Raw genomic sequence first — 27,396 nt, forward strand, 5'->3', positions numbered from 1 at the left:
AAAGAAGCTGTCTTCTCCAAAACATATGCAAACCAAAAACACCAATTTTTTAAATAATCTCATCAAGATTGCATAGATTCGTAATTGTCCAGCCAAATCTAAAAGGACTTCTCGATTAAATTACAATCTAAAATGATTTCTATTGATAATACAAGAATATAATTTTACACGCGCATAATATAAAAATAATTTTTAAATTTAAAATTTTTAAATTGTTAAATAATTTTTAAATACATAACTTTAATACATAAATATGGTAATATATCAATGCATAAATAATTTTTCTATAAATTTTTTAATGTTAACAATTTTTTATTTTATATCAAACTTTTAAGAAAGCTTTCAAATAATTCTCGATTTAATAATATCTATTTTATCATGAATTAAATGAAAAAATGATTTTTCATTTAAAAAATTATGATTTCATTTTTAATAAAGAATAACAATGAGCTTAATGATCTCATTTAAAAATATTTATACAATAAAGTTTTATTAATGATTACTATCGTATGTTGCAATATCACGTTCTAAGTTAACGCCTACAAATAGAAGACTTTATTCTTCCTGTTTCTTATAATAATTTTTTAATTATTTTTATTGCTTTTGGTAAAATTGGGATTATGGTCAAGTGAAAAGTCATTTGTGTGAAATATTTTAACACATTATTTTATTTAGTTTTTTTCCTTAAAAAAAGAATGAACTTGAAATCTCGGTTGTCGGGTTTCTTCTCTTAAATTCTGGCGAGTAATGACTGGGCATTTTCGAAGCGACGATACACACTAAGTTTGCAAATTTGAACTAGCTATATGTATGTGTATGGTGTGTGTGTGTGTGTGTGTGTGTGTGTGTGTGTGTGTGTGTGTGTGTGTGTGTGTGTATGTGTATGTATAATATTTATATATAAGACAGATTTTTCGCTTCTCGCACGTTTACAGCATAGTACATCAGTAATGATGCATATTTACGTCTTTATATTCTCTCTGTTGCTCTTTGTTTCTCTTTTACGCATTTTCTCTCTTCCTTTCATTTTTAAATTCTCTTGTTTTTACACACGCATTCCTCTTTCTCTTTCTCTCTCATTTACACGCTTACATTTTTTTTTTATATGTCGGTATTTTCGAGGGTTCTAAAGAATTATAAGATAGATATTTTTCTCACTCAATATAATATTTTTATCTTTCTCTCTCTTTCTCATTTTCTCTCTCTCTCTCTCTCTCTCTCTCTCTCTCTCTCTCTCTCAGTCTCTCTTTTTCTCTCTTCTTTTCTCTCGTTCGTATACAGTTCATTGGCAGATGTATGTTCATTGTGTACACAATATATTCAGATATCTTTTTTTGAAGAAGAGAAATGAGATATCGCAATGCACACGCGTTGTCACGTGGATTTCAGATTTTCGTTAGATATAATTTGAATTTATATTTTCTTTACTTTCTATTTTGAATAAGATTCGTAAATATTTGAATCTTTCATATCATAATTTGATGTTGTTTCATTATTACAAATATTTTGACAATAACTCAAGAATATTTCATTAATTTTAAATTAATTTCATTAATTTAAGAATATTTCATTAATTTAATATAAAACACAAAAATTTTATTAAATTAAAATATTTTTCAAAATCTCTGGAAAATATATGTTTAATTATTTAATATATTTTATATATTAATTACAATAAATAAAATTTTGATATTAAATTATTTTGCGACTAAACGCATCATAAAATTTTCGATGTACTTTAAGCTCATCGAAGAATCTGCGAAAAAAATACTGTAAAAGTATATAAAATTTTAATTCATATAAGAATATTAAATTATATAAAGTATTGCAAAAATATTGTAATCTCACGTTTTTGTGCCACAAATAGAAATGACGAAAAAAAATAAGAATCTTTCCGCAATTATTTACAATTAGCTAAATCTTACCATGTGACGTACGCGCGAGCACGAAGATTATTAATTGCTACGTATAAAGATACAATCTTTTCGCCCGATCCTTTCTCGAAGAAAACACAAATATACCTTTCTTTAGAGTTTCTGCGTATGTATACGTATAAGTAATATACAGTAAACTTTTTTACAATGACGGGAAGCACGACGGAACGCCGCGCGGCGCGCCCGAGTTCGCTGCCTCGTGAATTCTGGCGCCGCGGAATCTCTGGAGATTCCGGCTTCCGGTTCATGAAACAAGCTCGCTCATGAATTTTCGAGGGCGCGAGACATAACAAGGAAGTTTCTCGTAATTTCTCGAATCCAAATTCCGACATCTCGCGAATTCCTCGACGCGAGAGGATTTCCAATCCTTCACGAAGCTTCGTGCGCGAATTCTCATGTTACACTCCTCCGACGAGCTATCCGTCCGGCTGTATTGAAAGAGAGAGAGAGAGAGAGAGAGAGAGAGAGAGAGAGAGAGAGAAAGAGAGGGATACATAAGTAGAAGCGGTCAGAATCGTGCCAGACGATCGTGCGCTTGGCAGCGTCAAACTTTTTTACAGCCGTCGTGCTTCCGCATTTTCGCATCGTAATGTTCTGCGCTTAATCTTTGTTTTTAAATTAGTTTATTTTAAAGTTAAAGCTTTCAATGGGTTCTCTCACTTCTTTTTCTCGACTTTTTACACAATTCTCGCAACGGTACGCGACTATCAAAGATACAAGCAACGCATCGCACGTTTAGCCCTAAATGCGATTCGCAGACATATCGAATGCTATGAAAATCGACTTTTACAATTCGTAATAAGTATAAGAATATCTAAAAAATCAATTTTACATACGTTATACTCGTCTATCGAGAAGTCCTTGTCTTCTTTCTCTCGCTCTCGGATTAAAATTCGGAATCGCATTTTCAACGCTAAACGTGGGACACGAAGACGAGCTTTCTCGCAGATACGCTCTTTTATATTCCCCCCCTCCCTCCTTCGTGTTTAATCGCTCATATGTACTCATATGTAATTCGTTGAACATCTCTGCGGACACACACGCACGCACGCACGCACACACTTACGCACATAATACATACATAATATAAAGAACAGCCACAGTTCGCTTCCCAATTCGTCAATTTATTCTGGATTTTCTTTGTCTTTTTTTTCTGTCCTCATTTCGTTTCGTTTAGTTCCCTCGCATTCTCGATCTTTTGATTTCCAATAGTTCGTAAAAATGGTGACGAAATCGCCAAGATGCAAATAACCTTCGTATGAACGGAGCTGGGACTTGTAACATATCGAATCACAACTCAGATATTATATACATCTAACAGATTCTTAATATGATATTTCAACGGTCTAGAAGTAAACATTTAAATTTATAAAGATATATACGTATAAAACTTTTTTGTGTTAAAACACTTAAAAGAGGGAAAGAGAAATATGATTTGTACGGCAAGAACAAAAATTATAAATAACATTATCGACTAGATATAATAATTCAAATCTGATAATCTGAATTAATTAGACCAATTTAAATGTAATTGCATGTAAATGTAATTGCAAATGTTTATTATCGCAATCTATGCCCAGCTGCCTCCTCACATTTTCATCAAACGTTCGAATTATACGGTTCGAATTATTTCGAAGAGTTTCGCAACTCTCCCAGCTCAGTCTCGATTATTCTAATTGGTTTTCTTCTGTTCTAATATTTTTCTTGCGCGTTTCGCAATATTCTAGTTTTTGTAATATTAAGGCAACTGATGATTCACCATGCTATGACTTTCTCTCTCATTTTATCTTTGCGTTTCTCTCGGCTTTTGCGCGACAGAAAAGCATCAGCTTCGATTTTTGGATTCACAAATTGTTTATGGGGGGGTTTCTCGAAAATACATTGAGTACACTCTACCACGCAAAACTACATTACATTCAGACAACGCGTGCAGAGGTTTCGAAAATATCGAAAAATTTCAGCTATTATTTAATTAGCGAAAGAAAGATACTTGAATAAAGAATGCATAATAATTTAATAAAAAGATTCCACTCAATTCCACAATTGTTAAAAATTTACTTTTAATTAAATGTAAATATATATTAGATTAAAATACTCATAAATATTTATAAAAAATAAAAATTAGTAATTTTACAAGTAAATAATTACAAGTAAATAGCTTATTTTAAATGTAAATAAGCAAAAATTAATGTATTTATTAATATTTTGGAGACAACTTTATTATTTATATAATTATATTATATTTTATATAATTATATTTTCTGACATTTATTGCGACTGATTTTCGATATCGAAATGCCATAAATTTATATCTTGTTGCAGATTCTTTCAGTACTTTTAAAAGCAAATACAATATACCTGTGCGTGCGTATATCAGAAACGTGAAAGCACTCCGACCGGAAGAAATTGACGTTCCGCAACGATTCCTTCTGCAACAAGTGATTCTTTTGCACTTCAATTCTCTAATTATGCACCGCGTACCGCGTACATGACTTAAATCGATTCGAATGAACGGGTTTAAATTTTTCGGATATATTTATAATATGTATATTTATAATATGTATATTTATAATATGTATATATGTATAGAGATCGATTATATATATATATATATTTATTTATTTATTTATATATAATGTCGACGAGATTTTTCGATTATTTGCAAAAGTATGAAACTCTACGAAGCTCCGGCGCCGATGCGCCAAGAGATTCTAGTGACAAAATTTCTCTCTTTCACACACCTCTCCTCTCTCTCCTTCGTATTTTTTTACTATTACGGTTATTTATTATCGACAAGGGCGTTCAAGTGTCACAGTATATCTCACAGTATATTCTTTTAATATATATATATATACGCATAACTTGTATGCGTGTACATATCTATTACGTGTACATATTTATATATGTATATTTTACGCAAATACATAAATGCAATATATATATATATATATATATATATATATTATATATATGTGTGTGTGTGTGTGTGTGTGTGTGTGTATTTATATATATTATATTTATATATTTATATATATGTATATAGAATAAGTAGAAAAACTTAACAGTAACGATTTTTCTTTTTTGTTTTTCTCTGACTTAACTCTTCGCTTGCCCGAGGAAAAATCTCGCGCTTTATTAAGTTTCTATCTCATCACGTTTACACCTTACACATGTTATAGATACAAGTAAATGAAGTTATACGTGCACGCGGAATTTATTTTCCTGTGTAATATTCCTCTCTTACAATATACTATATATCGATCGAGCAACGATTTCATAAATCTCTTTCTCATTATTTAACGCGAGTATGTCGTGTTCTATTTTATTCTCTCTGCAAAAAAAAACCGAGAGAATTTCTTCTATTTCCATTTCTCTTTTATACTCATCGGATGGAGCACCGTTCTGAGATAGATCAAACATCCTGTTTTACGAGTTTCCAGGATGCACCTCACTCTATATATGTATGTATGTTGTGTGTGTGTGTGTGTGTGTGTGTGTGTGTGTGTATGTGTGTGTGTGTGTGTGTGTGTGTGTGTGTGTGTGTGTGTGTGTGTATGTTCGATGTTCATATTTTTAATTTATGTATACACATTTATAAAGTCCACGTGTGAAACGCGCACGTGTTGTTTGTTGGCGGCGATCAATAAAATATACAGAAAATGTCGCCTTAGCTCTCGTTCCTCATACTTTTCTTTTATTCTTTCTTTCCTGCGGATTCGGACGTCTGCCGTTACAGAACTTTCTGCGATATCGCAACGTGATTTTTATATCTATTTTCATTAATATTATTTCGTTTTAATATCACTGAGAGCTCGACGATTTATTGAAGGTTCGCGTGATCGCATTTCGATTGAAGAATGAACTATGGATCCAAATTACGTTCAAATGCAATATGCAATTTTACACATAAAATATCAGAAAAATTATGATTTATTATGAAGTATAGTATAGTATGAAGTATAATAATTAAAAAGATAAATATTAACATAAATATTAAAATAATAATTATTATTTTTAATTTCCATGATTCAATTTTTGATTATTATTAATGATGCCAATTTTATTGATTATTTTTTATCCATCGACAATAAGCAAACTAAATCAATTATTTTTACTATCTTTTAAAAGCTAAATTAATTGATTAATTTTTTTTTATATATAAAAATTATATTCATTATAATACGCTTTGCAATATATAGAAATTAGTATATGACATCTAATTGTGTAAAATGTCAAATTAATTTTGCATTGTTAATATAAACGTGAATTTTTCTTGTATTAAATATATATCTGTTTTTTCCGGAAATAATAAAATAACAGTCGGAACAAATCTTACTTCAATGCGACCAAACAATACCTTCGAAAATCGTAGAGTCATATGGAAATAAATTAATTTGGATATTATATTTTAATTAGCGTTATTTTAATATTTTTTTTAAATTTTGTTCTAAAGCACGCATATTTTTTATATTTCGACAATAATTATCTCTCGGGATTATACATCTTGCCACGTATCTAAGAAAAGTCTTTTGTTATCGTCTGTCATTGAGTATCGTCAGACGAGTCGTAAAATCGTTATTGATATTCTTATTATTATCCTTATCACGATATTATTACTATCATTATTATAAATTACTTATATGACTGCAATCGATATTGTTATTAAATGTATTATTGTTATGTAATTTAATTAAATCACGGTCTCGTCACAAGGTTCTCACGTTTATCTTTAAATTAGCATTTTTAAAAATTATAATTACATTAATATCTATATTGGATTACAGTTGATTAGTTCTTTACGAGCTTGGTCGTCATCCTTTACGACATTAGAAAGTCTGTGAAGATTGAAAGAGTTTTTTCCGTTATTCTCTCATGCATGTACAATGTTTTATACGACGTGTACGATAAATGACATACATTATACACGCACATTTTGCATTCTCTCTTTTTCTACTTTCGTCTCCTTCTCCTCCTCTCTCTCTCTCTCTCTCTCTCTCTCTTTCTCTCTGCACTTTAAGCATCATGTGTCCATCGATTCACTCATATATTCTTTTTGAGCCGCATTTACACTTTATGTTCAATATTAATTTTATCTATTCAATTTATCATAAAATTTAAAATTAGTTAAACATTATACATATAAACATGCTTAGTTTAATTTTACATATATATAGACTAATCTCATTTTACGTACAAAACATATTTTGAATCAGATGATTAAATTGGATGTCAAATATAATTATTTATTTGATTTCACTCTAAACAAATATATCTAATATTTAGAATTAAAAAGAGAAGAAATCGACAATTTTTTATGTTAAATGCGGCTCTTTTTTGTATTAATGTGTACTTTTGAATCCGGCTTGAAAATGGCTTATCGACGCGACCATATCACCGGACCGACTAAGTTTTTTTCGAAATATGTTTATCACAGAAAAACATTTTTATGAATGTTTAATCATACACACACGCTCATACGCGCGCGCGTATTATAATCGTTTTATCACGATATTGCGAATCTTCATGAATCATTGTCGATCTCAATTTATTTTGAGATATTCGCTAATACCGGCTAGGATAAAAGTAATCTTTTTTATTGAACAAATATTATTTTTTGTTAATTTATTTTTTAATAATCTTTCAATTTTTCTGAATATTAAATAGAAATATATAAATCTAGTTACTTTTTGTTTTATCTATAAAAAGAAAAAACAACATAAAAATAATGTAAAGATAGCTGTTCTGGACCAATATTAGCGAATTGATTGATTGCGTTCCTGCCTACCGCATTCATTTTTCACTAATTCTAATTGTAAATCTCGTTTATGTAATAATATTTATACGCGTCGATACAATATATAATTGAGTTTTTAAAGCACTTAAGGGAAGAAAATACGCGACTCTGATTACACGTCACCAAAAATGCGCTCGCGAGATCCTCGGTGATCCTTTCTTTTTTTCTTCTTTTCCTTTCGTCTCTACCCTTTTCATTTCCAAAGTAACATTATTATATTATCTTAGATGAGAGAGAACATTGTGTGTGACTCTGATTCAAATCTGATTTTCTTGAACCTGGAAATAATTAATGTTATTGAAGATATCAATCACCAATTATCTCAACTCTTTTGAATGATCTTTTTATTATTAATTTTTTTATTTTACATTACTATATATATATATATATATATATATATATATATATATATATATATATATGTATATTAGACAATATATTAAAGCGATTGGATAAGTCTATAGTCTTTTCTTTGGAAAAATTGATCTTATCATGTATTGTTAAATTTTTAATCGCTGAATAATACAAACAAGTTCGATGATTAACGCCCGTCCATTCACCAAGGATCTTTATATACCGATCATGCTGAAAAGACAATCATTCTTTCTTTCATTTTTCATTCTATTCTTTCTCTCCACATTAATTTCTCCGATACATGCACACATTTCTTTTCGAATTAACTACTTACATTAATTAATGTCGTTATGTAATGGCAATATTCTCGTTTATTTTGACTTAGCCGATACACAAAAATTACGCAACAAGCACAGAGCAGCGTCGGAAATCATTCGAATTATTTAAGAAACGAAGTAAATCGGGTCTTCTTCTGTTTTCTCTCACATTTTTCTTAAAAATATCATAGCTACCTTTAATAAATTAATTAAATGAAAATAAATAAATATAGAAACAAGAATATAAGAAACAAAAATAAAATAAAAATACTTTATAAAAAAAAAATCATCATCTGACGATTATTGATAATCATATCATCCGAATTGCTTCGCTTCTTAAATTTATTGATTCAGTTATTTTACATCCATTCACTCGTTTCTTTGTTTTCTCGCTTTCTCTCCCTCTTTTTCGCTCATCGGGTATGTACACTTACTTACGTACAGATATATCGTAATATTTATACTTGTCACAGGAAAAAAAAAAGAAACGACGTACATTTATGTACACCTACATTTTCTCGTATGTGTTTCCGCTTAAAACATCCCGTACGAGTGGCAGTATGTTAAACATGTCTTTATATATAATTCTTTTTCTTTTTTATTATGTTAATCTTGGTTTGAATACGTACGCTCGTTTAGAGCTTTCGTTTTGCGGATAATTCTCTCGGCTTCTCTCTATTTTATTTTTCTTTATTATTTTGTCGTCCGTCGTATAAATGCACGTTTAAATCGACGGCGTAATTCACGAGCTTGAAGACAAATTAATTACGTAAAGTGATGTTTCACGTTTATTTCTCACGAATCGCGCACTTCGGTAATTAGCACACTTAGTATTACAGTAATGATAGTAAACAGCGTTAGTAGCGACGATAGTAGAAGTAGTTTAGTAATAGTAATAGTTGTAATAATAGAGTAATAGTAGTAGTGATAGTAGCAGCAGCAATAGTAATAGTAGTAGTAACAATAACAGTAGTAGTAGTGGTAGTAGCGGTAATAAATCGTAATATAATAGTAATGGTAGTAGCAATAGTTGGTTAATAGTGTAATAATAGAGTGAAGTAGCTGTTTTTCATCTCTTTCTGTGGGTGTTAATTTAATAACGGTATTAGCAGTGATAAGTAATAAGTATTGTAATTCAATTATACGCAGTAATTTACAGGAGTGCTTTTGAAAACTGTATGGTAAGAACTGTTTTTCTTTATGTTGCCCATTCTCTTTCTCTCTTTCTCTTTTACACATCTTCCCCCTAATATCTCGCGATGATCATTTACTATTCTCATTCCGTATTCCAAATGCGTATTTCTCGATCGTGGTCCTCATTTCCTGAATTTTTTCCTAATTTCTCTTGATTGGCACGAATCGCGAGGCAATATCCGCGCGAATCAACGACGACGTTCGCGTTCAGTTTCTTCCCCTTTCCACTTGTTTTGCTCTTACGGCCGCTACAATCGTCTCGCATTTTCGATTTGACAAGAACCGCAACTGCGAACAATATCGATATCTCATAGTGGCGATTCTTGCGCGTCTCTCCGATTCGCGTTTTATTAGAGAATCGTTTACGCACGATCTCGCTAATGATAAAATAAAGCTGACCTGAATCTCGACAGAACAATTATAATTCTGTTTCGAGCCTCGATCTAACTTCTAATCCTATTAACCCTTTCATTAATGATTTCTTACTTGATTTGTCGGGAAACATCCACTTCCATCAGTCGATTTTATTTGCGCGGCTAAGTTTCCCGACAAACAAAAGATCGTTCGATCACAGCAAACAAAAACGAAACGTTCGAAATGAAACTTCATCATACATTTCAAATTGTACTATCTATTCCAAATTCCTTCTCAAAACCGAAAATCATAGACTTTATTGAAACCCCAACTGTTATTTTCCTTTCCATTTCCTTGCCTCAATTAACATCGTCGTTGAATTAACATTACTTATTAATCGGCGCTTTCACGAGTGGAAGTGGAACAATTCGGTTACATCAGTCGCGATTTCCGACAAATCATGGGGGAAGGGGGTTTTCGTAAGCATACACGCACAGAATCGTACGGACATACATACACGCATAAACATACACGCACATAAGAGAACGTTTCGTGGTGATCACAGCGCAATTCGGGCGTTCGATGAGTCTCTCCTCCGAAAAATTGTATAAAAAGTAAGTCTCTCCCGAAATGATCTCCGCTCGATCGAGGTAAGATTGAAATATTAACTCGCGTATAATATCGGAGGTTAGAGCTCTCCCGGAACGTCCGCGTTAATTATTCTATCACTGTCGCGCACGACGAGTTTTCACTGCAACCCACCACCACCTTGTCTCTCGACGTAAACCATCGCTCGCGATCTCGAGTGATCCATCTTCGCTACGTCGTTCACACCAATGTAGAGCGTCCTCGAGTGTGATCGGATGGATTTCATCTTTCGAATGATCCCACCAGGCGATCGTTTCTGATTCTTTTGATCCAATCTCCAAGATCGAATCTTCGAGATCTCACGCCGAGCTCAACCGTTTGATTGCTCGATCGATCCGTAGAATCGCTAGCGTCGCTATTTCTTCTCGTTCGCGGATTCGTACGACGTCGATACGTAAATGATAACTCGCCGACTTTCTCTGTGTTCGCGAGAAATCGATTTCTCTGGTGTATTTGCTGACCCTGTTCGGTCGTCATATTCAGCCATCGGAGATCGGTCCGAACACTATTCGCCTGGAATCGTTTTCCCTGTTCAACCCTCTTAGACTTCTTTCGGTTACCAATATGCCGGAATACATGCCGCAATGTTATGACCGGAATAAATCCTTCATGGAAACATTCTTTGGTCAGTCGAGACTTGGAAGAAGCCTTTTAAAGCTTCGTCAACTTCCACGGCACTTTCCTCCCTTACTTTCACACCGAAATCAGTGTGCGTCCCACGTGGACAACTATCACGCGCAAACCCTGAGACGCCTGGGGGCGTCCACGTCACCGGACCACCGTCCAGGGTCCCACTTTGGCTAGCACCAATCGTCCTCGTCACTGTCCGAGTGCCTCGTCCTGCAAAAACATTATCCGTTCAATCAATACTCGTCGTTACAGTTTGGAGAAAAGCGGATAGATTATATATTCCAAAGACACATTAGCAAATGAATTAAGACAATTTCTAAATGGTCTACTATGAAATTAATGAACTTTAAAGTGTCTTAGAAGAAACGCCTTGAAAAAATAAACAAAGATTAATAATAAAAGCTTATTTATAGCTAATGATACAAGATCATACATGCGATAAGAACTCTTTACCTAGGTGCTCTTTGTTTAGATTGTGGTTGCGGTTTGTAACCATTGGGCACCGGGCTGGGCAGTAGCCGACCGCCGCGGCCCATTGCGACAGCCTGTTCGAAACTCAAGGGATGATGGCTCGGCTGCATGCTAGGTGGCATGTGCGGCGGCGGATGCGGGTGCTGCAGCACATGGCCAGGTACGGGTCCCACAGGCACATGAGCTGGCGCCATGCCGTGCGGTCCATGGGTGGGTGAGGCATTCAGCTTGGGGAAGTTGATGTTGGCCGGTTTTAATTGCAGGGTCGACGGCTTGTTCGGCGTCGGCGGCAGCCGGCGACCCTGGCCTCTCCTCGCGACCAGCACCGGATAGCTGTGTTGATGCGGATGATGACGGTGATGATGGTGATGCGGACGACCGCCGCCTATGGGGCTTGGACTCCTCGAACGCTGCTCCAGACTAGTCGTGCCGTAATGACCACCGCGCTCGATCCTATGAACCGGGCTTGGCGACCTAGCTGGACTCGTCGAGGCACTCCATGGACCTAATGAACATGTCCGTTAAAGTCTCTCGAGGTACATTGTATATGTTTCAGTGGCACAATCGTTCGGGCTTTTTTGACACACGACGCAAGGGTTGACAAGTAAATCGTAAGCGTGTAACAAGGTTGTGGAAAAGCCGGGAAGTTGGAAAGTTGATACGGATATTAGAAATCGGATAATTTTTAGATAATAATTTTCAATATTACTTGTTTGTTCTATTATGTAAAAGGTTTACAATGGAACAAAATTAATTTCGGTTCGATCACTCGGTCTCTGTGCGAAAGTCGAAGAATTCGATTTGTCGGAAAGGATTCAGGATTGATGAACTAATGATACTATTGTAACATAATGTACAGCTCTATTAACAGTAATTAACCTTCTGTAAGGTTAACTATTATTTTTTTCAAGAAAGAATACTGACTATATTTACTTGTGTCATAACTTAATTTAATATATTCACATAATTTCTCTAATTTCTACATTTTGTGAAATTGATCATTATGACTTGTAATACGATTTTTCGGAATTAATAAAAGAGATCCCAAATGTGTGCTAATTATTTTGAAATTGTCAAGAAGGAGGATTAATGCAACATGCTCGTGATGTTTCATGTCCATAATGTTACGAAATCACTCAAATCAATATTGCAAACATATGTTTGTGCCGATGCTCTAGATATTGACGTGTTTAAATTCTATAAGGCATCTAACGTAGCATGCGCACATATTCTACGATATTAAATTACTAAATTACGGGGGTGCATCAATAATCGTGATAGTCTAAATAGTTATTGTGCAAATTCCTTGAACTCTCTAATTCTCTTGCAGACGAGCTAAATTATTTCACTATTGCATTCTATATTTCATACTGTTACGCCCGAGCACCATTTATGGAGGATGTTCTTGCACTCGCGCAAATAAAATAGACTGGTTTAGAAGATTAACCAGATGCCAAATGTATGTAATACAACAGAACACAATTTAATTCAGTAGAAGGCAAAAGTGAATAATTAAACTGTAAAAATTAAATTGTAAATTAAAATAATTAAACTGTAAAAGCCGCACGTCGTTCAGACTTTCAGATATTTCTTCATTGAATGACAGAATGATGGACGTAACAATATGATTATTTAAAAACCAAAATGTTAAGTATCATGTAACAATATGATTGGCATATACATATATCTTTCAAATATGCATTATATTAACAATTTATAATACAAGAATTATATTTGTGAATTGCATTTAAAAACTAAACATGTGTTATGAAAACATACTAATAAATTTTAGTAGCAATCTAATATAATTTATAACAACCAATTAGTTAATTTTCTTGATCATTTCTAGAACTATTTGACAATTTCAATAGCGTTTCTAATGTAAAAAGCATCGAGTGGCAATAAAAAGAGAAACGCTTTCAATGTATGATGAACACTGGTGCTGTGAGTATTGTACATATCAATTGTTTGAAAAGTTGTCTACTATGTAGATTTGTGTTCTGTGAAGTCTTTTGCGTGTATGTAAATGTGTATCCATACGTATGTGTCATCTATGTATATGCATGAGTATGTATCATCGCAGAACAGAAATGAAGAAATGGTGAAAGCCAAACGATCGTATTGATTATGTAGTAACATCATAATTGCATCGTGGAGACAAGGGAATGAAGAAGAGGAGAGTTGTGAAAGAAATTACCATCGTCGTAATAGTCGCAGTGGTCGTAATAGTCTGTGTAGGCGCATAACAGAACAGAACGAAGAAACGTATTACATCGAGTATCACACAGAGCTTTTCTGCCTCGAGTAAAATCAACATTATAGCAACATTCATGTTCTTAGAAAACCGTGACCACGAACTCTCTTTCGTCGCTTTCTGATTGACAAAAAAATCTACAAAAATTTATAATTAACAATTCTTCAATTAGTTCTAGAAAACGGCGTATATCCAATGACGCTGTCTGAAACGATAGGATAAATATCACCAAGCCGGTTGGAGTTAATCATAATCAATCATAATTATATAATGGAAATAACATCAAGAGAATGAAGGTATCGGTGATACGGTGAGATAGAGTAAAATACAAGGATGCTGTGTTCGTAGTATATTCCAGGCTCTGATAAAAAACAACGAGATAAAAAAACCGGTTGGAGATGACCGACACGAAACAGAGTTCGCGGTCGTGGTTCCGTGAGAAAGACTTATCGTTGCACCGTCGTGGCTTTCGCTGGTCGGAATTATCGCCGGTACGTCGTACCTCGTATCCTATGCCGATGATTATACTGTGACGCATGGGGATGTTGAGTGTGCCTTTGTATCTCGACGACATTGCTAACGGTATCGCTAAACCCTGGTCCATCGTGGTAATGATCATATCGGCCATGTCGCCTTGGCGATGGTGATCTAGGCATTATTGGCGAGTGTCTTCTGCAAATTATGACGGCGACAAATGAGAAAAATCACACACATATGTCATGTAGTATATAATCCAGCCAATATGTTAGCCATATCTATAATAATCAAATATTGGATAACTGAAGATATCAATGTCTTTAATTGTCATCCTTAATTCAGTAATTTGGAATTGAAATATTTCTTAATTTAAACTAAAATAATATATGTTTTATTGAAATACATCTTGCTTTAATTTCTTAATTTGGAGTACATCAGATTTTCAAATTTTTTTATATCTAAAATTATTATTGGATCATCGCGCTGAATAGCTCTTTTTTGAAATTCTTGTAATTAAGTCGCACGCAAAATTTACGTGGCTCTTCTTTGAGACTCTTTTGCTTATATATTATCCTTCCTTATACTTATAATACCTTATACTTGGCGATCGTGATCGTCTATGGGGAGGCGCCGAAGGATGCGGACGAAGGACTCTGTCACCAGGATGCGTAAGACTCTCGAGGCTACCGGCACGTGAGTCAGACGGTATAACGTCTTGCAGCTCCTAAACGAGAACATACTTGCGATTTAATAGTTTACCTATGTAATTCAGAGTCGGATCAGGAATCGAAGGGGGAGTCGGGGTGTTGCCGGTTCTTTGTCTTTAGCAATATCGCGCTGTTCGATTCGCGCGCGTTTCGAATAAGAAACTAACACGACGAGACGCCTTTTGTCTCCAAAATTCAAAAGCAGACGCACGTTCGATTCATTATTTGGCTTCCTATTAGAGAACTATAGTTAAATGTTATGTGCATAATATGTAGTGAGAAAAAAATAGAAATTTATCAATTAAAATAAAAATTAAACTAACATGATTTTTTATTAAAAAAAAATTACTATCATCAATAAAATTTCTGAAGAATTTGATATTAGTATTATTATATTTTATTATTGTACAATTAACATCACAATGATATTTCTTTATTGTAATTATATTTAATTTAAGAAGAATATGAAAAAACTTTTTATTTTAAAAACAGTAATTTCATTCATGTGCGATCTGCTTCACTTTTTTTTTCAGCATACACTTTTGTCACTAACAAAGTTAAACCTAGCTTTGCAAAAGAAGAAAAAGAAAAGAAAATAGGAGAAATTGAGAGATAAGGCGGAGTGAGAATATAATTCACACAGAGATACATACATATGTGTGTGTTAATTGACATGCAAGTTTAAAAAGTTTCGCTCATGCACATGCATTTGTCGATAAATTCCGATCGCTCGGTTGGAAAGAGGAAGGTATTCGCTACCTTCGAGGTGGAAGTCTCCCTTGCAAGAGTGTGTGCTCTTTTACTTACTTACCAGGACGTGGACATAAAAAATCAAGACAAAACATGATAGATAGAGAGAACGAGGCAGTCGCGCGATCGTGTTGACTGCTTCGTTGCTCCGGCGATAATCCTAAGGCCGAAAGCAGCAAGGGACAAGGGGGTGGGAGCTGTTCTATGCATCGACACGAGAAATATCACTAAAGAGCGTTCAAGTGAAACATGTGGCTATTTTTCTATATGGTGTTCGCGCTAGAGTGTGTCTAGGTGTCATTATTATTTACAGGAATGCTAACACACTCGACGAAATCAAGACCAATTCGACCAAGACGGATTCCATCAGCGAGCAGATGCGCAGTATCGGCAAGTAGTAAAAACAAGCGTCTGATCAGACGTGGACTGAAACTTTTTCTAATTTCACTGCGAATCGGTCTTGAGCACCAAGGATCACGACATCACGGGCAATACCTCTCGACCCGTGCGAATATGTCTTGAATAATCTTCTTTCCAGGATTGGAAAAATCGAAATTCAGATTGATAGAAAACATCGATTGGCTTATCTAAGACGGTTTGTCCTAATCTAATTTAAATACCTATAAGTGATTTGTTCAGCGGGAGTTTAACCGTTTTTCTGAAATCTAATTTCACTAGTAGGATCTTTAAGGATCTTTTTTCTCTAAGGATCTTTTTTGTTCATCTAGATCTTATAATATAAGAATTTTTTGGAAGGAGGTCACATCTCTTCTAAAAATAGTTTAGGTGATACAATTAATACAATGCTAAGTGCGAGACAGCATTTTATTTTAGAACAGAGCAAATCCGCGGAGATGTTATCCTAATCTAAAACTGTTTTCAGATAAAATAGAACGATCTACGTGATCTATTTAATTACAGGATGTTTCTGGATTTCAATAAACTTTAATAATAAAAATAATATAATTTTCTAATCTCTTAAATATCAATAAAGTATTAAAGTTTCTCTATACGAAAAAAATCAAACTATATTCTTATCAGTTTTAATAGTATTTTAAAATATAGATAAAAATATTTTGTATTATTTATAAAAGAAATAAGAATAAATATGATATATATATATATATATATATATATATATAAATATTTCTTAATTCAAAAATTTGATTTACCAAATAAAATAGATTAACTTAATGTAGTTGAATAAAAATTGGCACATTATTATTAAAAATCTATCAATTTTATAATAAAAATAATATAATTTTCCAACCCCTTAAATATCAATCCATGTTCAAGAAAGAAAGATAAAGATATAGATCAGAAAGAAAGATGAAGATTAAGATTATGAAAATAGTTTGAAGAACATTTCAGTTCAGAAACATCGTGCAGTTGCTACGGAACTAACACAGCTTAAACGTGTGTCGTACATACGGTAATCGCGATTCTTATTGCATCTCGAAACAACGAATGGGGATCTTTCTATCGCGATCTATTTCCGATAGGGGGTCAAAGGAAGAGAGAAAAGGACATTCTCGAAAAACTGAGGAAAGTTTTTTTGAGCTTGGATCGAGTCGACACCTTGTGGTAACGGATCGAGGAGCGAGGTGCGTAGGTGTTCTGGTGTTGGTAGTACGAGGGTGGTCGGTGGTCATGATGATGGTGATGGTAGTGGTGGTAGTATTGGTGATGGTCATAGTATTGATCATTGTCGGTATCGTAGTAGTATTGGTCGTGATGGTGATGGTCGTGGTAGTAGTTGTTTTGATCATCCTGCTGGGAGGGCACCTCGGCCAGCAATGGCTCTAGCTCGGGGGCGCGATCCTCGTCATTAACTACGAGTACAACCCCAGACCCACCCCCTCCCTGGCTACTCTCTCCGCTGCTGCCTAGTATATCGTATTGGCGAGACATCTTCCAGTTCACCTTTTTGTTTCTGCAATCAGAGCAATCGCCATCCTGATATACTCTTAACAAAGAAATAAATGACAAATAGATCACATATTACGTGATATAAAATTACAGTTTCAAAATTTGCGAGGCGTCTATAATAATCAAGTTTTCATGGTCCAAATGGTCATGTAAATTTTATATATATATATATATATATATATATATATAAAAATCTTAATTTTTATGTATTATGTATTATGTGTATATTTAAATTCAAAAGGATTAAAATATAAATAAATATTTTGTCTTTTAGAAAATCAACATATTGAAAAGTTCTTTTAAAAATATTCGTTTACCAATATGTAGAAATAATCTAATCTTTTATTTTCTTTTTTGAATTAAAAATAAATTTTGCTTTTAACAAATAAACTGCGTACCTGATGCTACGCTGACGTCTGTGCTCGGCGGCTGCGAGAACGCTTAAGGCCCCATCCTCCTCATCCCTGTGTTCTTTGTGTCGTTCGTGCTTCGTGTCCGTGGCCGGTCGTATCACCGGTTCGAGACTGTTCGCCCTACTTCCGGCTCCGTGATTATTTCCGGTGTGATTTACCGCCGCCATGTCCAGCAGGCAGTTGTAGAAGGCCGATGGCTAAATTGCGAAACGTGCGAAAGCACATCGGCTATCAGAGCTGATCGACAGGGATCTCGTTTTTTCGATCAACAATTTCTTTTTTTTTTGTTTTTTTTTGTTTTTTTTTTTTTTGAGTTTTTATTTCTTCATTTTTTTTAGTTTTCTTCATATATATATAAATATAAACTCTATATATATATAATATATACAGGCACATACAGGCTTTTTTCTTAGCGTTACCTCTCGTCGATGATCTCTCGAAAAATCGTGGTAGAATGTGAAACGCTTATAAAGATTGGAAGCATTCAAAGTCGAGAATCAACAGTGTAAAAAAACGGTGAGAAAGAATTCTCAGAGTAAAGAGAGGCGGCCATGCTAGAGAAAAGGCATGCCGTGATGGTGCGTTTACTTGTGTCGGTTTTACGGCGATTTTCTTCCATATCTCGGACTATCGTATACACTCGAGAGAACGTGTGTGATGCAAGAATTGCAAAACAATAGCGGTAAACGGTATTGCAGCGGGGCAAATTTTTTTTTTTTTTTAATGTGTCGCAAAGCCTGTATATGTTGATCGAGACTATGTTACATATATTGGGGGGAAAAAAAAAAAAAAAAAAAAAGAGAGAAAAAGAAATGTTACTCCTCCTCTTTCTCCTTCGTATATAAAAAGTGTTATATAAGTGGACACAAATGCGTTAGTAAGTAAACGCGGTTAATCGCGTTTAAGAGATGTAACAATACTGCAAGAAGGCAATTGTTAGTAAGCATGCATAAAACGAGTGAAGTCCCGCTGTTCTACCACATCTACACATACTGCACAGCACTATTTCATACATTACATAATAATCGAAAATATTAAAATATTCTTTTTGCGTCATTGTTATTATTATTATTATTATTATTATTATTATTATTATTATCATTAGTGTCATAATTTACGAGATAGAACACGGGTAGTTCACTCCATAAAGATCATACAGATAACCGTGGACAAAATTGAAACTCTGCTGCTTGGTATGCAATAAACGTCTAAGTAGAAATATATTCCAGGGTTAAGGAATCTGGAACATGCCGCTGATATGTGAGATGTCCCAAAATTATAGTACGTCTTTTAACTGTGATTATTTTCTTCATCGAATTCTCCGTGAAATTAAGAAATGATTAATTAGCAAGAATTTTCATAAATGCTTTAGCAACCAACACTTTTGGGACATCCTCCAAAAGTCAGTGACTTTGAGTCGAGTGCTTGCTGTAAAAATAGAAATTGTAGACTATCGAAAGACATTTAGAATGCAAATAAATAAAATGCGAATAAATCTTCTTTATCTATCGCGAGTTAGAAGTTGTCTGTAAAGAAATTGAGTAATATTTACGAAATATTTATTAATTAATATTTACGGTATCATTTCTGTCAAATCGAAATACGTCCGATTGCTCGCCGATGATTCGCGATTTATAGGAGCAATTTATCGAAATTCTTGCGGAAATTCTTGGGTCTTTTAGGTTATTCGCTAAATTGCGGCCATTATTATTGCGTTGTATAAAAGAATTTAATTTATTATATTAGAGATCGTTAAGGCTGATTTACTTTGTGTCAGTGCGCGTGTATATAATATAGAGAGTGAATGACATGTAACGTGTAATTGAAAGAGCGGAAAATTGCTCTAGTAGAAAGCGGAAAATTGTTCTAGTAGTAGAAAGCGATCGGATAAATTGGGCAAGTCTACGAGTCTACTGCTGAAATCACTGGTCAAAAAGTGCCTATTAGTTCTCCTCTACACTACTACGATAAAAGTCGTAAGAAACCAGAAAAAAAGAATTTTTTCGGCATTAGCTTGCAGGAGCGTTATCATTAGCTGCCGCATTAAACTTCGCATCGTAAGAAAAAGATATTTTTGGATTATCTAGCATCTAAGAAAAGAGAAATGAAAAATTTTCAAATTTAAATTTTTTTCGTCACGTTTGAATTTACTTGCTTAGACATTAGATGATCCTCGAATCTATTTTCTTATTAAGATCAAGCGAGGCAATCGACATTCTTGTATAAACAGCACAACGACTTCCTAATAATAAAATTAATAATTGTAATTTTTTATTTTTATTTTATTAATTGTTACTAGTTAGATACTTATTATCCCATCAATAGAGAGGAATTCCCTAATAGCTAATAATTTTTTTATTATTAGAATGTTGTGTTACTTGAGCTTGTGCAGCGAAGTTAATGCTTGGAGCAACGTAATTCCAACGTAATTCTACTACTTTAAAAGGTTCGCATCAAACTAAATAAAGGAAAGAGATGTTTCGTCAAAACGTTTGCTCGTGAGCAAAGTGGACAAAATCCGACAGAATAAAAAGGAAGTTTCTACGTCACGCTCTAGAATCGGCTGTCGCCAACTATACGTTTAGTTAACCGAAAGAAGGCTTGCTTAGCAAGAAAAGAGTGTATATATCTAAGAGGCGATTGTCGTAGACTGAGGCAAAAGGCGGGCTATATTGTATATACGTATATACGTTCGAAAATCGATCGACTCATCGGGCTACTTCTCGCTCTAAATAGGCTCGAGAAACGAGGCGCTCTACGAGGTGACTTACTTACACACAGCTATACCGTATTGCCGGTTGACAAAGAGCCGATATATCTACACGCGCATACACGTGCGTACGTAGCCACGTGTTACCCACGTGTCGGCAACAACACGACTAAAAAACAACTCTGACAAACATATTACAATCGTATATATCACTGCGGGAGCTTCTCGCACCGCGCGGAACCTCGCCAAGAGAGTCATCAAGGAGAAGAGATCACCTTCCCTTTGTGATATATAGATCGAAATGAGAGAGAGAGCTATTCTTCGACGTTATCCTAAACTAGCTTGACAAAAGGAAACGTGCGATTAGAAAAAGAAAAAAAAAAAAAAAAAAAACCTTTTCACATCAGAAAGGCGCTAAATGTCTAAAGACTAGCTCGTGTACGAGCCTGATTAAAGATCTATTAGATATTACATGTCTAACATGATAAGTGCCTAAGTAAGATAGACTAAAATGTATTGCCGTGTTTAATTTCAAATTGTGTTGTGCGAAACAGCTATCTATCCTCTTGCTATCCTTTTTCGTTAATCTAATTCTTTATTTTTGACTTTGAATATTTTGCGTTCTTTAAATTAAATTTCATAAATTTATATATTATTGGAGATATGCAAACATACATTTTCATAATTTTTCGAAATTTCGATATTTTTTCTAATTTAAAGAATGTTTTTATATATTGTAATGAAACAATTTTATATTGAGATTTTGCGAAATTGAAATTAATTCTGAAATTTGTAGTGGACTAAAAAATGAAATTTTAATATAATTCTTTGTCGTGCGTGTTACTCATTGAATTTATTTTTATATAATAATTTTATAATAATAATTTTATATGACATTAATAATGGCAAAAATAGCTGTTTCGTTATATCCTTATGTAGTATGTATTAGGTGTGTCTGGTATCATATTAGTGAATAAATAAAGGGCTACTTTACACAAACAAAAAATAGATCCAAAGTAATCATGTACACTTATGACGAGTGAAAAGAAAGATTGTGTGCGGTGTTAATTGTAGAAAAAAAACATGCCAGAGGCACAGCAGTCTTATTATACATAACTAAAAATAAAATTATTTATTTTACAGATTGTATTGTTTGAAGTATTTCATGTAAATATTTAATTAATAAAGATATATTAAAGAGATAAAAAGAAAGTGTTGTCATGTCAGTCAGCATTTATTTCAAAAATAAAAAAATAATTCGTCAATCGCACTTCGTGAAACATTGTTCTTCATGCAATATTTGTGCCTCTGGATAATGCGTGTAAAGAGTGAAATAGAAAAATTGGATTGTGGAGTGTTATTTTACAAAAGAAAATAAATTATATGCTGCAAAAGATTCGTTTCGTTTCTTAAGCAATAAGTTATTTTTATAAAAATGTTAGAATATAAAGATCGGTAAACAGATTGAGGAGAAACTTTTGCAGTACGTATTTAATGCAAAACGGACGAATGTGATTAAAATTTCAACACAAATCGTACAGCCAAAAAAAAACGAAACAGTGTTAAGATAAGATAATAAGTAAGAGAAAAAGTAAGTACTACCGCCTGGGCTGCAGGACTTTGCCCAGCATTATCGTTATCGATAAGATCGTTATCATTCTGGAAAACAAAGAGAAAAGATACAAGGAGATGATTGAAAGTTGTGTGATTATCCTTTCGGTTTGAGTATATTAAAAAAAAAATAATTCAATCAATAAATTAACTATATTAATTGTTACTATTCTTTAGATGTCATTAATCCGTTTCAAAAATGCCTATTCTCTCTCATTTTAGAGATTTCCAATAAAAAAAGAATAATAAAAATATTGTGTCTTCTGTTATCTAATGATCTAATTAAAAATCTATTCAGAATTTTCAGGCTATCTATAATAGACAAATATTGCCGCTCCAATCTATCAATTGCAATCAAAAAGAAATATTTAATGAATAATGATTTGATGATAAATGTTTTTTTTTTCAATGTCGATTTTAAAATAATGATTATATGATCATTATAAATTATTCTAAAATAAATTAATACACAACAATTGATAGATTGATGACAGATAATCTATATTAATTACTTGCACAAATTTCGAGATACTATATTCAAGTAAGATCTAATTATTTCTACAAACATTGACTTAACTAATATACATAAATAGAATAATTGTATAAATGATTTGACTAAATAGTTTATTGTTTCTTGTTGTCCCATAAAATGGGCCTGTACGAAGCAAATAAAAAGATACTATTTTCTTTCTCCTATTTTATTCTTTCATATGATTAGATTTATCTTTAAGTAAATGATCTTTAAAAACATATTCTTTTGTTAAGATTACAATTTAGCATATGATTTAACAAACTCTAATAAATCTAAATTAACTCGTTAAATGTATCTATGTTTCATTAGAAATATATCTATTTATACTTGAAAAACTTTCGTGACAATTTTAAAATTTATGATCGAACTATGAGACTACGTGAGACTTCCGGGAAATATTCTATTTTGAATCTTATTTGCACGCAATATGTCCTATCATGAAGAAAAGCCGACGATAAACATTCGCTCGAACTCCATTCTTAATTGAGATCCTCAAATTCGATTTTCCGATTCGTTTCTTTTGCAGCGAAAATTTAAAAGGCACAAGATGAAATATTTCACTTAACAAATTGTTTATTTTTGCATATAAAAATTTAGACGCTTACATTTAATTACATTTAATTAATTTGTTAAATTGAAACAAGGAAATTAAATTAATTTAAAGCAGATTCGAATGAGAGAATCGTAATTAAAGGATCACAAAAAAAACTTAATACTAAAAATATATTTCTAGGACCTGCTATTTAAAAATATTTTGAAAAAAAAAAAAAAAAAAAAAAAAAGGGAGAAAGAGGCTCACCTGTTCAGCAGACTTTAGCTGACCAAACTTCGTCGACCTCCAACTTTCAAGTATCAGAAAGCAGACGTATATCTTACCCACGGTGAGCTTATTTCTGCCTAATTCTGAAAAGAAAGAAATTGCGCGATTATTGTCAAGTTGCGAAATGTGCCTCATTAAATAGAGAAGATCGAATTTTACCTTCGTTCTTAGGTATCAAAAGATCCAACATCTTTTTCGCTTGTAAAGGCCAAATACTCCTGATTGTGTCCCGCAGTTCTTCATTGGCTTGATTCATTTCGTCAGCTGAAACAACATACAGAAATAATATTATTACCTCAATAATTACAATCATAACAAAAAAGTATATAAGAAGATATTAACGTTATAAAATATATTATTATCTTGCAAGTGCATGTGTTATAAATTTTAAAAAATAATTTCAATTTAAAACAAAAAACGAATGAACAATATTAAAAATCTTCTTAAATCATTTTTAGCCATTTAAAAAATAAGATACAAGAATCAAGAATGATTGCATTTATTTTTCCACCTTTTGCTTTCTGCGAAACAACGACAACCATTTTCACATCTTTTTTCATGCCCTGTAAATTCTAACGAACTTACCGCATCGCATTTTTATGCTGAGATTCTCGCGAATCAGGGCGAACAGCGTTGTGGTAAAGTTCACCTTGCCGTCACCGTCCACCGGCATATTCATTCTGATGAGCTTCTTGTACGCGAGCCGATTCGGACATTTGTTGCCAAACCCCAACGGCGGGTCCATGTTCTTCAACATGTCGTACATCTCCGTGTAGTGGATCTTGCCGGTAGCATTCGGATCGTACTCGGCCCAGATCCGCACGAACTCGTCGAGATGATGCGCGCCCAGGATTGACGAGTCCCGCGTGAGGTAATCAAAATTGTCCATAATAACGGCAACGAAAAGATTCAGCATAAGGAACGAACAGAAGAAGATGAAAGACACGAAGTAAGCGTAGGCGATATTGGAGCCGCAGCCGTCCGGCTCCTCTTTCTCGGCCTTCGCGTCGCAGAGACGACCCTTTATGCAGGACAGCATGATGTTCGGCCAAGCCTCGCCCGTGGCACACCTGAGGAAAATCTATCTTGAGCTTCCGTTACGCCTTTCATGTCAAATCGAGTCAAGTGAATATATAATTCAGCGATCTAGCGCATCGCATCCGCCAGAAAAGCCGCAATTATATTTAATATTAATATTCTCATCCGCATGCAGACCTTCCAACTCTAAGTTGATCAATGTTAAACGATCAACGAAGTTGCCATGTTGTTATTCTAGAAAGTTACAAGCGACTTGTTGTTCCTGAGAATAGATACGGCTACATACAAATCCGTTTCTGATACGTAATTATATTAAGAAATCGGAATTCTATTTTGTAGTAATTTAATACACAACAGTCCAACAGGAACTCTATAATAGTTTCAATTCAAGTTAGCAATCCAAGTTAGGCATGCCAAAATTACGTTTCGAAAATTGTGTTTCGAATTTTAATGTAAGATAGAAAATTATTGACAATGAGAGATATTAGTATTTAATGTTGTATTGTTAAGAAAAAAAGATTAGAAAATAATTCAATTTCATCGCAAACAAATTTGTTTCGCGATTATCTATCCTATGGTTTTTTTCTATACTACGGACATCCCCAAGTTAATATTTTTAAACAACGTTTTTATGCAATCGTAAAAAGCCAAATTAATATTTGCAAAAATTCATGCGCTACTTCAATGAACAATATTGCCTTTTTAAAGCGTATTTTGGGTTTAATTTCTATAATCGCCTCAGTCCTGTAAAAAAATTCCAGATGCACGTATTTGCATATAAAATTGTATAGGAGTAAGAATTTTCTTTTGTTTCTTTGCTTTGAGTAATCAGTAATTTTTTAACGAACAGTATTCTATTTCGAGACTGAGGAGAGCAAGCAATTGGGCCCAGTCACTTCACAAGCGCGGCATGCACAAGGCTTGGCATTTTATGCAACATCAAAAGCAATCTAGATACTGCGAACTTAATACAGCGAACTCAATTCTACTCGAGGCTGCTGTGTATTCTGTTTGCTCTGAATATGCCGTGTCGTTTAGCCTGATTCTTGTTTTTGCGCTCAATTTAGTGCTGGGAACTTTACAGTAATATGTGGTTGGATCGAAGCGAAAAGGCCTGCTGTGAACATACATCCGGAAATAATACGAATTAAATGAATCAAAAGATTCCGCGACAGTCTCATGATAATTGGGACGCTCAACGTGAGAATTAGCGAAAGTCATATTTCAAAAATTAAACGGCTTAACATTTTTTATTCGAATAGTAGTTTTTATTTTTGATTAAATATAATTTTAATAAAATGTTCTGAATATTTTTGAGAATTTCAGAATAATTAATTTTCTTGGACGTATTGTATTGAAAATATCAGTATAATATTAAAAACTTTGAAATTTTTTAATAACTTGTACAAAACAAAGTCAATTCGTCGAGTCAATTAATTATTGCAAAATTTGTGATATACATGATTAATATTATATAAACAATTCATTTAATTAAGTCCTTGTCACGTGGACGTCACCAAAGATTGCTTTTGCATTGCAGTTTGAGAAAACTCGGAAAATATCTTCCGTATTGTGCTCTCGCAAATCGTAACAAAATCATAAGTGATAGATAGCTTGCCGCAGGTGTTGAGCGTGAAAGCTCGTTCGATCATTTTGCAAATCGCGCTCATAGTCACGTGGTCAAATTCAATGGCTAAACAGTTAGCTAGATTTCCTCTAACGTGACGTTACTTACCGAAAAAGCAGCATCAGACCTTGTATGAAGCTTTGGAAATTGTTGTGCTTGGTAATAGAAGTGTCAGGATCCAGCCTGATGTTACCGAATACCTGAGACCCACAGAAAGAAGAGGGCCGCAGCCAAAAGGCACGAGCGGCATTACAAATTTGCGTCACCAAATGTACTTTTTTTTTTTTTAAATAATAACGAAAAATCAAATGGAAATAATCGGTATGTCCTCTGCTTTCCTTCTCGCTGGGTGACAATTTTCAATCTTTGTATCGCTTCGATCACGGTTTTGTGTATGCGTGTATAATGAGTATCATAGAATTCCATTTTCTCTAACTACAATTCTTCATACTTCCTTTTCAACAAATACACGGTGTACCCGAGAGAATTGAGATAAATAAAATTTGTTTTTAAATAAATGATAAAATTATTCATCTCATCTTATTGAAAATAACTCTAACTTGTTCTGAAGAATTAGTATTTTGAGAATAAAACTTTTGCTAATAATTCCATGACAAAACCATTAATTATCAATATAAGTGTATGAAAAATTACACACATCTATATGATACAAATAAAATATCAACTAATGTTATTAATGAAACTTATTCTCTCAAGCACCACCTTAATCAAAATTTCAAGACTTTAACGCAAGCATCACTATATGGAACAGCTTTTCTATAGGACTTTTACTAACTGGGGTGAGTCACAACAGATTAACACGTCGAGCAGC

General features: G+C 33.5%; 1 protein-coding gene across 29 annotated transcripts in view; it reads right to left on the reverse strand.

The window, feature by feature from the left end:
- Positions 1-650: 650 nt before the first annotated feature.
- The window catches only part of cac (calcium voltage-gated channel subunit cacophony), a 167,471-nt gene continuing 140,725 nt past the window's right edge, over positions 651-27,396 (reverse strand). For 17 of the 29 annotated variants that reach the window (XM_089082011.1, XM_089082013.1, XM_089082028.1 and 14 more), the window contains 12 exons: positions 26,673-26,764; positions 24,485-24,969; positions 24,059-24,163; positions 23,879-23,982; positions 22,539-22,595; positions 18,212-18,423; positions 17,463-17,817; positions 15,021-15,151; positions 14,453-14,622; positions 13,894-13,926; positions 11,679-12,201; positions 651-11,435 (listed from right to left, as the gene is read on the reverse strand). In XM_089082011.1, the coding sequence (XP_088938137.1) occupies positions 11,396-11,435; positions 11,679-12,201; positions 13,894-13,926; positions 14,453-14,622; positions 15,021-15,151; positions 17,463-17,817; positions 18,212-18,423; positions 22,539-22,595; positions 23,879-23,982; positions 24,059-24,163; positions 24,485-24,969; positions 26,673-26,764 (2,307 nt within the window). In that variant the 3' untranslated portion in view covers positions 651-11,395. Of the gene's footprint in view, positions 11,436-11,678; positions 12,202-13,893; positions 13,927-14,408; positions 14,623-15,020; positions 15,152-17,462; positions 17,818-18,211; positions 18,424-22,538; positions 22,596-23,878; positions 23,983-24,058; positions 24,164-24,484; positions 24,970-26,672; positions 26,765-27,396 lie in introns of those variants that run through there. The other 12 variants (XM_089082129.1, XM_089082001.1, XM_089082034.1 and 9 more) reach the window with 9 other exon arrangements.

The sequence above is a fragment of the Pogonomyrmex barbatus genome, unplaced genomic scaffold, assembly GCF_055798465.1.
Source record: "Pogonomyrmex barbatus isolate J1 unplaced genomic scaffold, ASM5579846v1 scaffold1, whole genome shotgun sequence".
In the NCBI taxonomy this organism is placed as follows: domain Eukaryota; kingdom Metazoa; phylum Arthropoda; class Insecta; order Hymenoptera; family Formicidae; genus Pogonomyrmex; species Pogonomyrmex barbatus.